The 12,739-nt window shown below is 50.8% G+C and overlaps 2 protein-coding genes across 2 annotated transcripts; both read right to left on the bottom strand.

Annotated features, from left to right (window-relative positions):
• Positions 1 to 4,259: 4,259 nt before the first annotated feature.
• Positions 4,260 to 6,092, bottom strand: MYCGRDRAFT_65123 (uncharacterized protein; the record flags this gene model as incomplete). The annotated part of the gene is made up of 6 exons (XM_003855895.1): positions 4,260 to 4,417; positions 4,489 to 4,713; positions 4,766 to 5,207; positions 5,258 to 5,552; positions 5,607 to 5,820; positions 5,880 to 6,092. 6 exons carry the CDS (start codon positions 6,010 to 6,012, stop codon positions 4,260 to 4,262), a joined length of 1,467 nt encoding a protein of 488 aa, XP_003855943.1.
• A 291-nt stretch (positions 6,093 to 6,383) lies between these two features.
• On the bottom strand, positions 6,384 to 8,059 carry MYCGRDRAFT_52069 (uncharacterized protein; the record flags this gene model as incomplete). Its single annotated transcript, XM_003855894.1, has 2 exons — positions 6,384 to 6,959; positions 7,057 to 8,059. 2 exons carry the CDS (start codon positions 8,039 to 8,041, stop codon positions 6,562 to 6,564), a joined length of 1,383 nt encoding a protein of 460 aa, XP_003855942.1.
• Positions 8,060 to 12,739: the final 4,680 nt, after the last annotated feature.

Below are 12,739 nucleotides of genomic sequence, written 5' to 3'. Positions count from 1 at the left end.
ATTTTATAACCGACCTCCCTAAGTCTAAGGGGAACCGTTACCTATAGGTTATTAAAGACTGTTTAAGCAAGTCCGTCGTTTTAGAGGCGATACCTAGTATAAAAGCGGAGGAGTGCGCCGAGAGATTCCTAGACTACTAGGTAAGATATTATAGGCTGCTGAGTGCGATTACGAGCGATAGGGGGACGAACTAGACGAGCACATTCTAGAAAACACTCTACCGGTTAGTCGGAGTATAGTAGTAACTAAGCTTAGGTCGGCGACGAGGAACACCTGTACGTGGTGCCGGCTACGAACCTGCGACGATACCGTCGTTGCAGAGCCAAGTTTCCTCCGGAGGATTGGAGAGGCCGTCGATCCCTCTTCCCTTATAACAACAACAACAACACGACCTGGAGGCACGCCTCCTATTAAAACACAAGCTATAGAATAACAGTACGATTCGAACGCCCTCTACGCTATAAACGCTACAAACAAGAAGAAGAAGAAGAAGCAATCCACTCTGCCCTATACGCGCACCTCCTCGAAATCCGAACCGAAACACTTTAAAGAGCTAGAACAGTTAGTAGAATCTATAACTCTGCGATTAACCTGCGTAGCTGTATACGTTTAGAAGCGGCATACAGTTCTACAAAGGCATATTAAGGATAAGAGAAGGCAGCGAGTTAGATAGCTGCTTCTGCTTTTGCACTGCTTTTGCACTGCGTTTCGAATTTGCAGCATACGTGCGTGCGAAGCGGAAGGATCTGCTGAAAATTCTGCAAAAAGCTTAGCACGAAAATTCTGCAGCCCCGGCTATACGACACTCGTTGGATTTCCTTTGTTTTGCGCTGCTTTTAAAGTCCTTTAGCATTTTGCCTTAGGCACGGGGTTTCCCCTAAGGTTAAAGAATACCGAAAGAATTTAATTGTAAATAGATCTACTGCCTTGCTTACAAGGCCGTCCTACATAGTCTTGGACTCCGAAAGGACGTAAATGGAACAAACAAACAACAAACAAACAAACAAACTAAGCTTAGCTTACTACCCTTAAACCGACAGAGGCCTAGAAAGACTAAACTAGGACGTCTAAGCCTATCTAAGGAACTATATTAATTACGAGTAGTCCGACTAGAAACGCTAGCTCTCTACGGCCTAATTAGCGCTAAACGCCCGTTACTATTCGGGGTTAGGAATAAGCCCCTTCTTCGTAGTTTACAGATACGAAGCCCCGTCTCCCGTACCCTTAGAGCCGGATAGCGAGGAGCCCTCTATACTAGCTGTAGCCTAGAGAGCCTTAAAGTTCGTAGAGAAAATAAAGGGAATTATAGACCTATGCTAGGCAAGTATAGCGGACGCTACCTAAAAGTAGGAGGAGGCCGCTAATAGGAAGCGCACCGCGGTACTAATATACCGGAAGGGCGACAAGGTATAGCTAGATTTAAGGAATTATCGCACTAATTACCCTAAGGAAAGCCTAGATTATAAGAATGCGAAGTATACAGTTAACAAGGTCTTATCGCCGGTTTCTATCCGTTTAGCTAGGATCCCCGGCAATATTTATCGAGTCTTCTATTTAGATCTACTAAGACTAGCGAGCGACGACCCTCTCCTAGGCTAGGTCTCTAACGATTACTAGCCGGATCTAGTATTAATTAAGTCGCACGAGGAATAGGATATAGAAGAACTACTATATACGAGGATAGCACTAAAGAATAAAGGAGGGGGAAGGGAGGTCCTAGTTAAATAGACCGGCTACTATAATCTAACGTAGGAGCCCTTAGACAACCTAGCAGATACCGTCGCTATAGATAACTTCGAGCAAAAATTTAGAAATGCTAAAGTTAATAATAGGCTAAAAGAGAAGTACATTAAGAAGAGGAAAAAGAGAGCGGTTACCGAGAAGAAGTAACTAGATATACGAGGAGAACGAGAGGTTACATAAGAATTTTTATTTTATAAATTGCTTTTTAGAGTAGCAATCGCACTACTATATTCTATACTAGGAACCGACTAAGAACGAGCGGAAGTAGCTATCTATAAGGAGCAACGCCTACCTAATACAAGAGTAGTAGGAATGCTACTAGGACTAATAAGTAGTTAGCGGGTTGTACTAAACGGAGACTAGCGAAGTACTTACGTTTGTCCTTACTACGCGATAACCTCCTCTATAGAACGAGTAATCTCTAAGGCTACCGGACTATTTCGAGCGGTTAGCAGGGCTTTTCGATCGGAGATAATAAGAGAACCTACGTAGAGAGCAAACCTACTACTTATAGTAGCTTTAGGGCTTTCTAAGCCTTAAGAGCAGTACCTAAACTATTATAAGTATTATTACTATAGTCTAATTAGCCGACGGGTTTCGAGCGGAGGCCGGCGATACTTACGCTACCTACTAAGTTCCTACGCGGGTCTAAAGGGCGTAGGCGATATAGGCGAATTAAGGACTAGTCGGTTAGCAGCGACTTTCGAGCGGAGCCCGGTTATAACTTATAGTTTAGCGCAATTCTTACGCTTAGAGTAATAGCTCCTATACGCGCGAGATCGGCCTATCTAGGTTTGTTAGCGGGGTCCGGCGGAAAATAGGCGGGATATATTTTATACTACTGGTAGGACGTAGTCGATTCCGCTTTTAGCGTATAGCTCGTAATAGATAATAGCACGCGGCTAGTTCTAAGTAGGAGCTACTAGAGGAGGAGCGGGGGCGGGCGCCGGCGGGTTATTAGCGGCTAGCAGGAAGGTAAGGGCAGGACCTAGGTTGTTATTCTAAGGATTATTATTATTGCCGAAAATAGACATTATCTACGACTCCGTTAGAAAAGCACCGGGGTCCTAGATAAAAGCGAAGGACTCGAACCCTTAACCTTTAGGTTAAAAACTTACCTTAACGATTTAGTAATACTAGTAGTAGAAAAGAGGGGGGGGCAGGGTATTTATATATAGCCCTAGGCTCTAAGGGCGTGTTTTCCGCGTATTGTTACTTTCTCGATAATACTAGAAAGGTAAAGAGATAGAGTAAAGTATAGCGGGCTTATTATGTCGGGATCTAATAGTTTTCGCCCGGACATGCGACAATACTAGGAAAAGAGCGGATAATAAGAGTAAATTTTAGCTAATTAGACGATTGTAGTAGGTCTAAGAAGGAGGGTAAATAGTCCGCTACTTTTATATCGGTTGCCGACGACTTTTCCGCGCTCCGAGAGGAGGGGGGTATTATAAGGGACTAGCGCCCTTTCTATAATACGTAGCGTAACCCCGTACTTTGTCTTAGTAGCCTACATCCTTTTCTGCGCTTACCGCGAGGTTTTAGGCTACTTCCTTATCGAACTTGCTATATCTAACATAGACTCTAAACTCTTGTATATACATTGTTTACCCGTAATACTACCTAAATGTTCTAGCTTAAGATAGACTTCCTATTCTTCTCCTATAGTATATTAATATATTGTTTAACATGTTGCTAAATATAATATATCTCTTATAATTAGTATCTCCTCGAAGCCTAGAATCGGTATGCTATTAGAGTAGTACTTCTTATATTACTCGTATATAGCCTAAACATGTTAGCTAATATATTTGTTTTCTTATTTAAAATGTCCCTTCTCTTATATAATTCTCTAGCTACTTTCTAGACATATTAGCGATCGTGTTAGGTATCGTGTTCGGTATTATGTTCGGTTATGTTCGTATACGGTTTAGGATAGGAGGGGGGGGCTATAGGCTCTAATCTTAACGTGTTAGTAAACATGTTCCTAAACATATCTAGCCTTACTTTACTTTTAGCATATGCCTATATACAAAATTGCTTTTATAGTGCATACACGATAAAAGGGAAGTAATAATAGTGCTAGAATAGTGTAGAATAGTAGTAGATAGTCGTTACTTACATATTAGTATAGGGTGTTAAAGAGAGAAAGAATTTAAGTAGTGTGCCGAACTTTTGAGTAGTAGGCTTGGCACTTAACTAGTCGGCTTGGCGATAACTAATAGTCGGCCGAACTGAATCCTCGATTTGAAGTCTCCAGGATCGGAGCGCTGGACAGCACAGCCAACCCTAGCGCAAAGTTTAACGAGTGATCTCATGCACAATCACACCCTTCTTGCTCGCCGGCCAATCTACGGGTTGCAAAAGGTCAGCAACGACGCTTCGTAGAGCTCGGTTGATGATCGGAGTGCGGCCGGGAGGCAAGGTCCGCGTTGCTTCTCGCAGTGGTCGATGATGAGTTCAACGATGTCGCCCTCGACGGCGAGGTTATGCGGTATGCACGAGCTTGCCCTTCATCAGATCTTGGCTTTCGGCCGCCATTTTGCGTATGGGTGCTCCGACGTCGATGGCACGAGGTGGTCGACGTCAGAAGTATTCACCAAACCAGGATGGACCTCTGACAAGTCCTTGATCCCTAACAGCTTCATCGCAGATTCCATCTCATCCTTGAGGACTAGCACCGGACTCGTCAGCAGGCACGCACTCAAGCACAGGATATACAGCAATGACGTTGCTGGAACTTACTCTCCACCAAATGTTCTGCGCCTTCCGTACCATAGTTCAGTGCGAAGAGGAACGGCCTTCCCATTCCAACTGCCTTGGCACCGAGACACAGTGCTTTGAGGATGTCTCCGCCGCGCCGGAAGCCGCCGTCGACGTAGACCTCCATCTGATCGAAGATCTCCGGGCACTGTTTGTGCAATTCGAGGAGGACCAGGATGGAAGGTGGGCTAAAGTCAAGATTGCGGCCTGATTCAGTTAGAAAGTTAGTGCGGCTGTCGATCCGAGCGTGAGGACTTACCACCGTGGTTAGAAACCAGTATGCCATCGACTTTGTGCTTCATGGCCAACTTTGCATCTTCAGCGGTCATGATTCCCTTCAGCAGAATTGGCAATTTCGTCAGACTCCTCAGCCACTTCAAGTCCTCCCAAGTGAGACCTTGATCGATGAACTGCCCAACAATCTTCGTCAAGCCACCGCCCTTCTTCCCTGTTTTAGACTTCTCTCCAGTGAGTGGGTTGATAGCCACTTCGTCCACTCTGAGCCGCTCGTCAGACTCCCGTTTGCCTCGTCCAGCGGCATCGACAGTGACGAATATCGCTTTGACGCCGAGCTGTTCTACGTGCTTGACTAGTTCCTCCGATTTCTTCCTGTCCTTGTTGACGTACAGCTGGAACATGAATGGATGGTCGGGAGCTTGCTCGATGATTTCGGCCGCTGGGTAGCTTGCATTTGTTGAAATCTGGCGATGATCCATCAGCAAGAGACTCTAGGTATTGAAGCTCGACTCACAATCTCTACGATGCCCGATGACTTCGCCGCTCTCGCGAGGGCCTTTTCGCCCTCGGGATTGATCATCTTCGCCAATCCGGACGGGCATATGAACACAGGCACTCGAAGCGGTATACTCAGCATCGAGCTGGAAGTATCAACTTCGGCGACATTCTTCAGGACTCGCGGTCGAAACCATATCCGCTTGAGCATAGAACTGTTCATGTCCCGTGTCCAGCAGTCCGTGGCAGCGGTAGAATAGAACGCATGAGTCTTAGCGGAAGTACTTCTAGCGGAGGCTTCTTCGAAGTCATTTCTGAATATCTGTCAGATGGTGAGGTAACGGGTATGATTATGCTTGACTTCGTACAAATTGATAATGGTATGAAGAGGCGGTTTCTCATGTTCCGGCACTGCTTGGGCTGGATTTGATGGCAAAGGTTCTTTCGTCCACGCTTTATCGATTGTTGATCGGTCGAGATTGCCTTTAAAGTACTCCGGCGATAGGCTTTCTCGCACGATTGATGGCGAGTGAACTTCGGAATATGCTTTCGTGGCATCGCGGCCGGCGTAGTTGAGGATTACTGTTCTGATCGTGAGTTGAAGAGCAGAGCGATGAACATTCATGGACCGAAAGCATTACACGATGAACCTCCAGGATGACTGTTGGCGAAGGCCGTACAATCCCATACTGCCTCATCGATGACCAGCCAGCAGTCTTGTGCTGAGTCGTGCTTGGAGATCTCTTGTGTCGACAGTAGCCTGATTTCTTCCATCGTTGATTGCGATGAGATCAGTGTCGCGGCCGAAATGAAGCTGCTACCACACGAAGTTTGATGATGGTCCCGTCTATCTTGCACTTACCGACAAAGCGATGTAGATGTGATGCAGCTCGTTTCACGAGACAACCGATGTTCGGCTGCAGATCGAAGACATTCCGGTAAAAGGTTCTAGCGGTGAGTTCGCGCGTGAGACCGTTCGAGGACGTGCGCGAAAGTCCCTAGACATCAAGCAATCTTTGTGTCACAGAGCCGGGTTGCTAGTCTGAACATCTCAAAATGAGAAACACGGAGGAACCACTGATGATGTATTGCAGTGAAAATTCATTCTTTTGGAAGGCAATCGGTGTGCTATGCAACTAAATGAGATGCTGTCCTGTAGTTCCCATGTCTGTACACAAATCTCCGCGCAACTCTCGGCGTAACCCGTACGACCTCATGAGCGCATTCAATAGTCCGTCGTAGAATCTTGACCATCATCACATTCGAGCGATGAATGGACTAGTCGAGCGAATGCTCAATTTTCCCCCCAATCTTTCAATACCTCTAAAGAGGAGCACCAAGGGGTCCAGCAGGAGCACCGGCGGCGTTGAGAAGCACGCCAACAATGGCTGGGCCGTAGTTTTCCAGGTTGCCTGGGTCGAGGATGGTGTTGAAGGAGTCGCGAGTCGTGCAACCACTCACGGGCTTCCCGGCAAAGCGATCCTTCAAGAATTTGAGCTCGTCGCCCACGCTGGAGGTAGCCAGGGTGAAGTGCTCGCCGAGCTGCTCGCGGACGTATTCGACGGAAACGCCGGCGTCACAGAACTGCTTCAGAAGTGCGTCGGTGTCGGCGATGGGGGAGATCTCGTCGTTGATGGACTTGTAGGCGAAAATTGGCATTCTTGGGGTGCCGGTGAGACCCATGGTGGCTCCCTTGCGGATGGTGCTAATGGCGAGTGGGTCTGGATATGTCAACGTTAGGCTCATTGTTTACACTTCGCTACAAGGTATGGAACACTAGTTCCCAGCCCTTTACGAATGGGATGGTGGATTGCTTACCGTTGAAAATTTCGGTGCCCTGCTTGAAGTAGGTGAAGATGTCCTGGCCAGCATAGTCCACAACATCGGCGTAGAAGCATTGTGCACCAGCCTCGTTGAACTTGTCCTTCTTCTCCGGGACCAAGCTGTCCTGGACAAATTGGCCGAAATCGGGGTATGCGTTGCCGAGACCCAAGAAACCCGCGGCGGATAGACCAGCGAAAGGACCGTTGTTGATTCTGCTGAACACGTTCTTGACGTCGGGAGTCAAGCCCCCGATGGCCATTCCAACGAACGGAATCTCGGTAGCATAGCCAGAATCCTGAAGCTCGGCAGCCCACTCGGAGGCGAGAGCACCACCGCTGTATCCCCACATCTGGACCTTTGCCTTGGAAGACACACCAGTGATCTTCCCGGATGCGAGAGTCGAGCGAACGCCGTCAAGAGTCGCGTAGCCTGCCTGCTTGCCGGCGACGAAGGTGGACAAAGGTCCCTCCCAGTCGGGCGAGGTGACGACCCATCCGTTGTTGAGAGCGGCAGCGATCAAGGCGGCTTCGATACCTCCGGTTCCTGCGTAGGTGGTGTTGGACCCAGTCTGGAGCGTGTAAGATGGCGCACAGTTGATCTCACCGCCAGAGTCCTCGGCGACTTGGTACGAGACCACCTTGGTGTAGTCGGCGTTCTTCGGCACCATAATGGTGTTTACAGTGGCGATCGGGTTACCGAGAGAGTCGGTAGTCCTGTAGAGTGTCTGCCATGCGCCCTGGAGCTGGATAGGGATGGCCTGGAACAGAGAAAGGGCGCTGGGCACTTTTCGGCTTCTCAATATCGTTCCAGGAGCCGCAGACTCGAAGCCAGCTGGTGGAGTGTAGAAAGGATCGTCCGAAGGAGGAATGGGCTTGGCACCACCCGCTCCAAGCAGGGCACCGAGCACGCCGCCCTGGGGAGCGGCCGACACCAGACCAGCCAGCGCAAAGAGCGCGACCTTGACAGTAGAAGTCTTCATTTCGAGGTTGATGAAGAGAATGAAAAGAATGAAGGTAGTGACTGATTGAGCAATCCAGGGTGGCATCTGTTCCTCTTATATATGCACACACGATTGCGGAATTGCAGTTCTGGTCGTGATCGTCTGAGCCGTGTGCCGCATCCGCCCCCACACAACAGTAAACATCAGATCAAATGAGCCATCGACTCCGAAGCAAGAGCCAGCCGTCCGTGTGGGTACCAGATCGATCCATGGAGGATGCATCTCCAGGGAGCCCGAGTCGACGGTCTGCCGAGGCGTTCCAGGGTATTCTTGGTCGACGAGAGCCGAAAGAGTGCAGACAGAGAGGACGCATGTGAAAGGACTTTCATGTGCGCGGACTGTAGGACTATATGGCAGGTCGAATCGGCCTCGGTCGGTGGCACGGCCGCGGCACGGATAGATGGATTTGACAGAGTCAGACAAGGTTGAAGCCTTGGGGGCACATGAAGTTGCCCGGGCTAGAGCTTAATGTCAGTCCAAGAGCGATCGACAAAAGCCAAAAGTTTAATCTGATGGAACGAGAGGCACGCTAAGCAGCCCTCGGCCCCTGGTCATTTCAAAGGAGATTCACGAGGTCTGCCGTGTCGCACATTCAAGTATATCAGCCGTGGTGTCCTCGGAAATCTCGCAATGACGACAGGACGAGTCCAACGTTTACTCAGGACCCTCGGCCGAGTGCTCGCGCAGAGATTTAACGAGTTCCAGTCGGCCTATTCGTTCAAATCCATTCTGGAGCAGACTTTGTAGCAATTCGAGACCGTGGACTGTTGTATCTAGGTCTCTGTATGGCCCCAAACGTAGCGCGGTCCAAGCAGAGTGACAATGGGACGTCCGAACGTACCCCGACAGAGATCAGCGGAAGTCCGGAGGCTCTACAAATGTTCCAGACGCTCGTTCCGGGCTGTGAGCACTGAGGTCCGCGTCGCCGGCAAGAATCACCTCCTCTGGGCTAGTTGAACGCAACTAGGAAGACAGGTGCCGGAGCTTTCATCAACAATCCGATCGATCTTTGCGATGACACGAAGTGCAGGTCGGTTTTATTGTCAAAGTTGCATCCCGACAGCCTGCACCCCACGCTCATCTCCTCGTGCTGATCCGCGGCAGTGTGGCTAATGCAGGTACGCTCTTCCGGCGGCATGAATCTTCGCCGAGACATCTCTAACAGGAGAGCAGTATTTCTTGAATCATCGCATTCGTTTTGCAATCGCATGCTAGCGCGTGGCTGCACGGGTCGTTTGGTTGTGCTCCATCGTGGTCAAGGCACCACACACGGTTCGAACTGTCGATGCAGTCGGCGGTTGTCGTCTTCCAAATTGTGTCTGGGTCGTCGATGCCACTCCGACCCTGCCCTAGTCCATCCCGGGGAAGCCGCTGCCAATAAGTGCTTAAGCTACCCTATGCTAGTTGCCGACACAACCGCTCCAAGAAACGAGGCTTGCCTGAGGCGTTGAAACTGTTTCTCTCTCCGCGCGGGGTCTGCATATGGTGGATTGGTGGCGCACTGCAGAAGTTAATGGGAACAATTCGTGGTTGGCTGTGGTAGTCTGTAGTAAATAATGGTTCGAGAGGTCGACGACACCTCGCATGCAGTCTCGACATGTCACATGGCCGCCGTCAAGCCACATGCCCAATAGTGCGAGCGAGTCAACAAGGCGAATCATATTGCGAATGCGACTCTGACTTGTTCGCCCGCATGCGCATGAATACTGCAAAACGTGGCAATAATACCAACGTAGGCTCGTACATCTCGCTCCTCGGTGTCAGCTGGGTCCGGGACTAACGATCTGTGGCTCGTTCTCTTGATGGCACAAGCATGAAGGTTCGAAGACCCGCCCTGGCCGAACGTCCGTCACGGCATCTTCGCGGTCGCGCAAGGAAGCATCTTTACTCGATAGAAAGTGCAAACGGGACTCGCTGTGGTCGGCCGTGGTCAAGTCTCCATCGACGATCAGACCATCGCATCATTCCCTCGAAGAGAACGAGCTTGATGTTGTCGCAAGGAAACAACAACAGTGGTCAATCGCTGAGAGCACAATCACATCGCCAGAAGTGACGCACCAGATAATCGCCTCTTATGCAAGCCTCTTGTGGTCTGTCCAGAGTAGTCCCGACGGACTCAGGTCTATACTTGCTCATGCCACATGCATCCATCTCGTCCGGACAATACACTGCCCGGGGCCGAAGCTGATCTTGTTTCTCTCTGAGGGTCTCGGCTTGAAAAGGCGCAGCCAGTAACATGCTCGAGGACCTTGCATAGTTGCATTGCATCAAGACCTGTCGGGCCCACCGACCGAGGATCAAGATCAAGAAGATGTTCTCATCATCAGTTCTGGACTCGTATGATCGTCATGTCGTACATCGGTCTCGTCGGCTTGGCGATGAGCTAGTATTTGTTGGGGTCTGATGATCGCCGGAAGCTTGGATCAACCAAGCTGTGGTCCAACCATTAGTCTTCGCCCCATCAGGCTCCACTTGCGACTAAGGTATTGTCTCTTGCGCCCGGTACACTACGCGGTACGAGACCGGCCTCCCCCCCACAAAGCTTCGCACAACGACTTGGCTGCCAGATCACGGAATTGTGGTATGAGCATGATTACGACTTCTTCTGTTCGTACGATTGTGGTCCTCGTCGGAATTCATGCGGCATGCGGCACTTTCAACAGAGGGACGATCTCGCTCTCCTTCGGCATCACATGTTGATCGTAGTCATCCACTGTCACTCGTCGTTCATTCGGCTTGCGAAGTTCATGCAGCAAGTGTAGATCAGCTGTGGTCCTCGTCAAGTGTAGCGGATGGCGCGGACCCCAGGCGGCATGCGGCAGTTCTAACACAGGATGTCGCTTTCTTCGGCATCACATGTTGATTGTAGTCATCGACCGTCACGCATCATTACTTTCGGCGGCCAAAGTTCATGCAGCAAGTGTGGATCAGCAACGCGCAGCATCCAAGCTGCATTCGGGTTCCTGCTCCTCCGATCGACGCAATGTTTGGAGCAGGCGTGCGAAAGACGCGAAAGCCAAAGCCTTGGACGCAATCCTCAGGCGATCTTTGACGACTGGCGAGCGCGGCGGCGAGCCTTTTCAGTATCGAGTTGAGATGTGGCCCACACCGCCGTGTCTGCTCACGAAATCACGGTCGTTGTTATGAGAGGTTGTTGAGGCGAAGCCGCAACTCGAGATCGCCAGCTCGAAACCGCCTCGACCCCATCCACGAGACCACGGGCTGCATGCACTCCGCCATGCACCATCGACGCACCCCGCATGACAGACCGTCAACCGGAACAGGAAGGTCTCGTCCTCAAAAGGAATCCTCCGCACCGACCTCGTGGAGAAATACGAGCGGTGACAGGAAACGGCCACTGCATGCCACCCGAGTCCGCGGTCCAGCGCTAAGCACGTGAAAGCCCAAAAAGCCGAGCAACGTGGGCGACTGGGTGTCCGATCCTTCTCGACATGCCGAGTTCTGGACTCATGCGGGGAACTTTTTCCGGGGAAAGATGCGGAAGACAGGCCTGTGGGTATCGCACGGGAGGATTATAAATATTTGAGGGTTGCGGAGAAGAGGACGTTGTTGCGAGGTGTCACATGCACGGCCCATCGTTCAAATCGTGAGCGTCGTGCCACTGCCGAAGGCATACTCGGCTGGGCATGTGGGTGGCCGAAAAGCTGAGATGAGTGAGAGTTTTGCTGCTGATCTGGATTGAAAGATGCTTCGTGATGGATCCGCTGCTGAGTACATGCTCGGCCTGTAAGTGGACGGAAAGCTGAGAAGGGTGACTTTTGCTGCATGATGCATTCACTGCCGAGCACATACTCGGCCGGGGCTGTGTGTGGTCGAGAAGCTGGGATAGGTGAGTTTTTGCTGCTGATGTTGAATTGACACGTGCTTCGCGATGGGTCTGGAAGTTGTTGTGCGATCGAGAAACTTGTCGTGAATTCGTCCAGACCGCCGTGTTTCTCGTGAGACGCGCTGGCGGTGCTCCGATGTCCTGTGTGCCTTCGTGTCTTCAGTTCCCCATCCGTCCCCTCAACCACTCCACCCAAACCCCAACATCACCACACCTCTCTAGTGCCTTCGCAGCCTTCACCTTCTCCTCGCCCAGGCTTCCTTTTGCACCCTCCTCCTCATCACCACTCCCCTTCGCCAAGACCTCGCAACCGCCGATTTCCAAATTCCCGTTGATGCCGACCTGTACCTCCACGACTGCCGTCTTCTCCCGGTCGTGGAGAGGAAAAGCAAAGGAGATGGAAGGATGTGGAGAAGTCGCGAGCTCGACGCTTACTGTGGTGCAGTCTACCTTGGCGCTTCGCTCGTCTGGTCTGGTCGCCGTTGCGGGCGTGGGATCGGGTGTTGGGGAGGGAGGGGCGGGAGAGTTGAGCAGATCATCGAGATCCATTGCATCTGGATCGGGTTCAAGCCCGACGCCTGAGTCTGTCAGGCTCATTGCTGAACTGAACGTGGCAGCGTTCAAGCCCGCTGTTGCGGAGGCGCTATTTCCACCAAAACACCCGTTCATCAAGTCCGCTACTCTAGCCCACTGACGGAAAGTAGGCAACAGATCGACCAGCTGCCTAGGGTGACTGAACGGCAACTCCTCCAGTTTCAGACCCCACTCAGGTTTCGCTACGTCGAGCAGATACTGATGTCGTGTCTCGTCCTCGCCGTCTTCGCCGTCTT

This window comes from Zymoseptoria tritici, chromosome 1, assembly GCF_000219625.1.
Source record: "Zymoseptoria tritici IPO323 chromosome 1, whole genome shotgun sequence".
Classification (NCBI taxonomy): Eukaryota; Fungi; Ascomycota; class Dothideomycetes; order Mycosphaerellales; family Mycosphaerellaceae; genus Zymoseptoria; species Zymoseptoria tritici.
The sequence above is the reverse complement of the archived record's forward strand: the minus strand, read 5'-3'. Positions and strand labels throughout refer to the sequence as shown.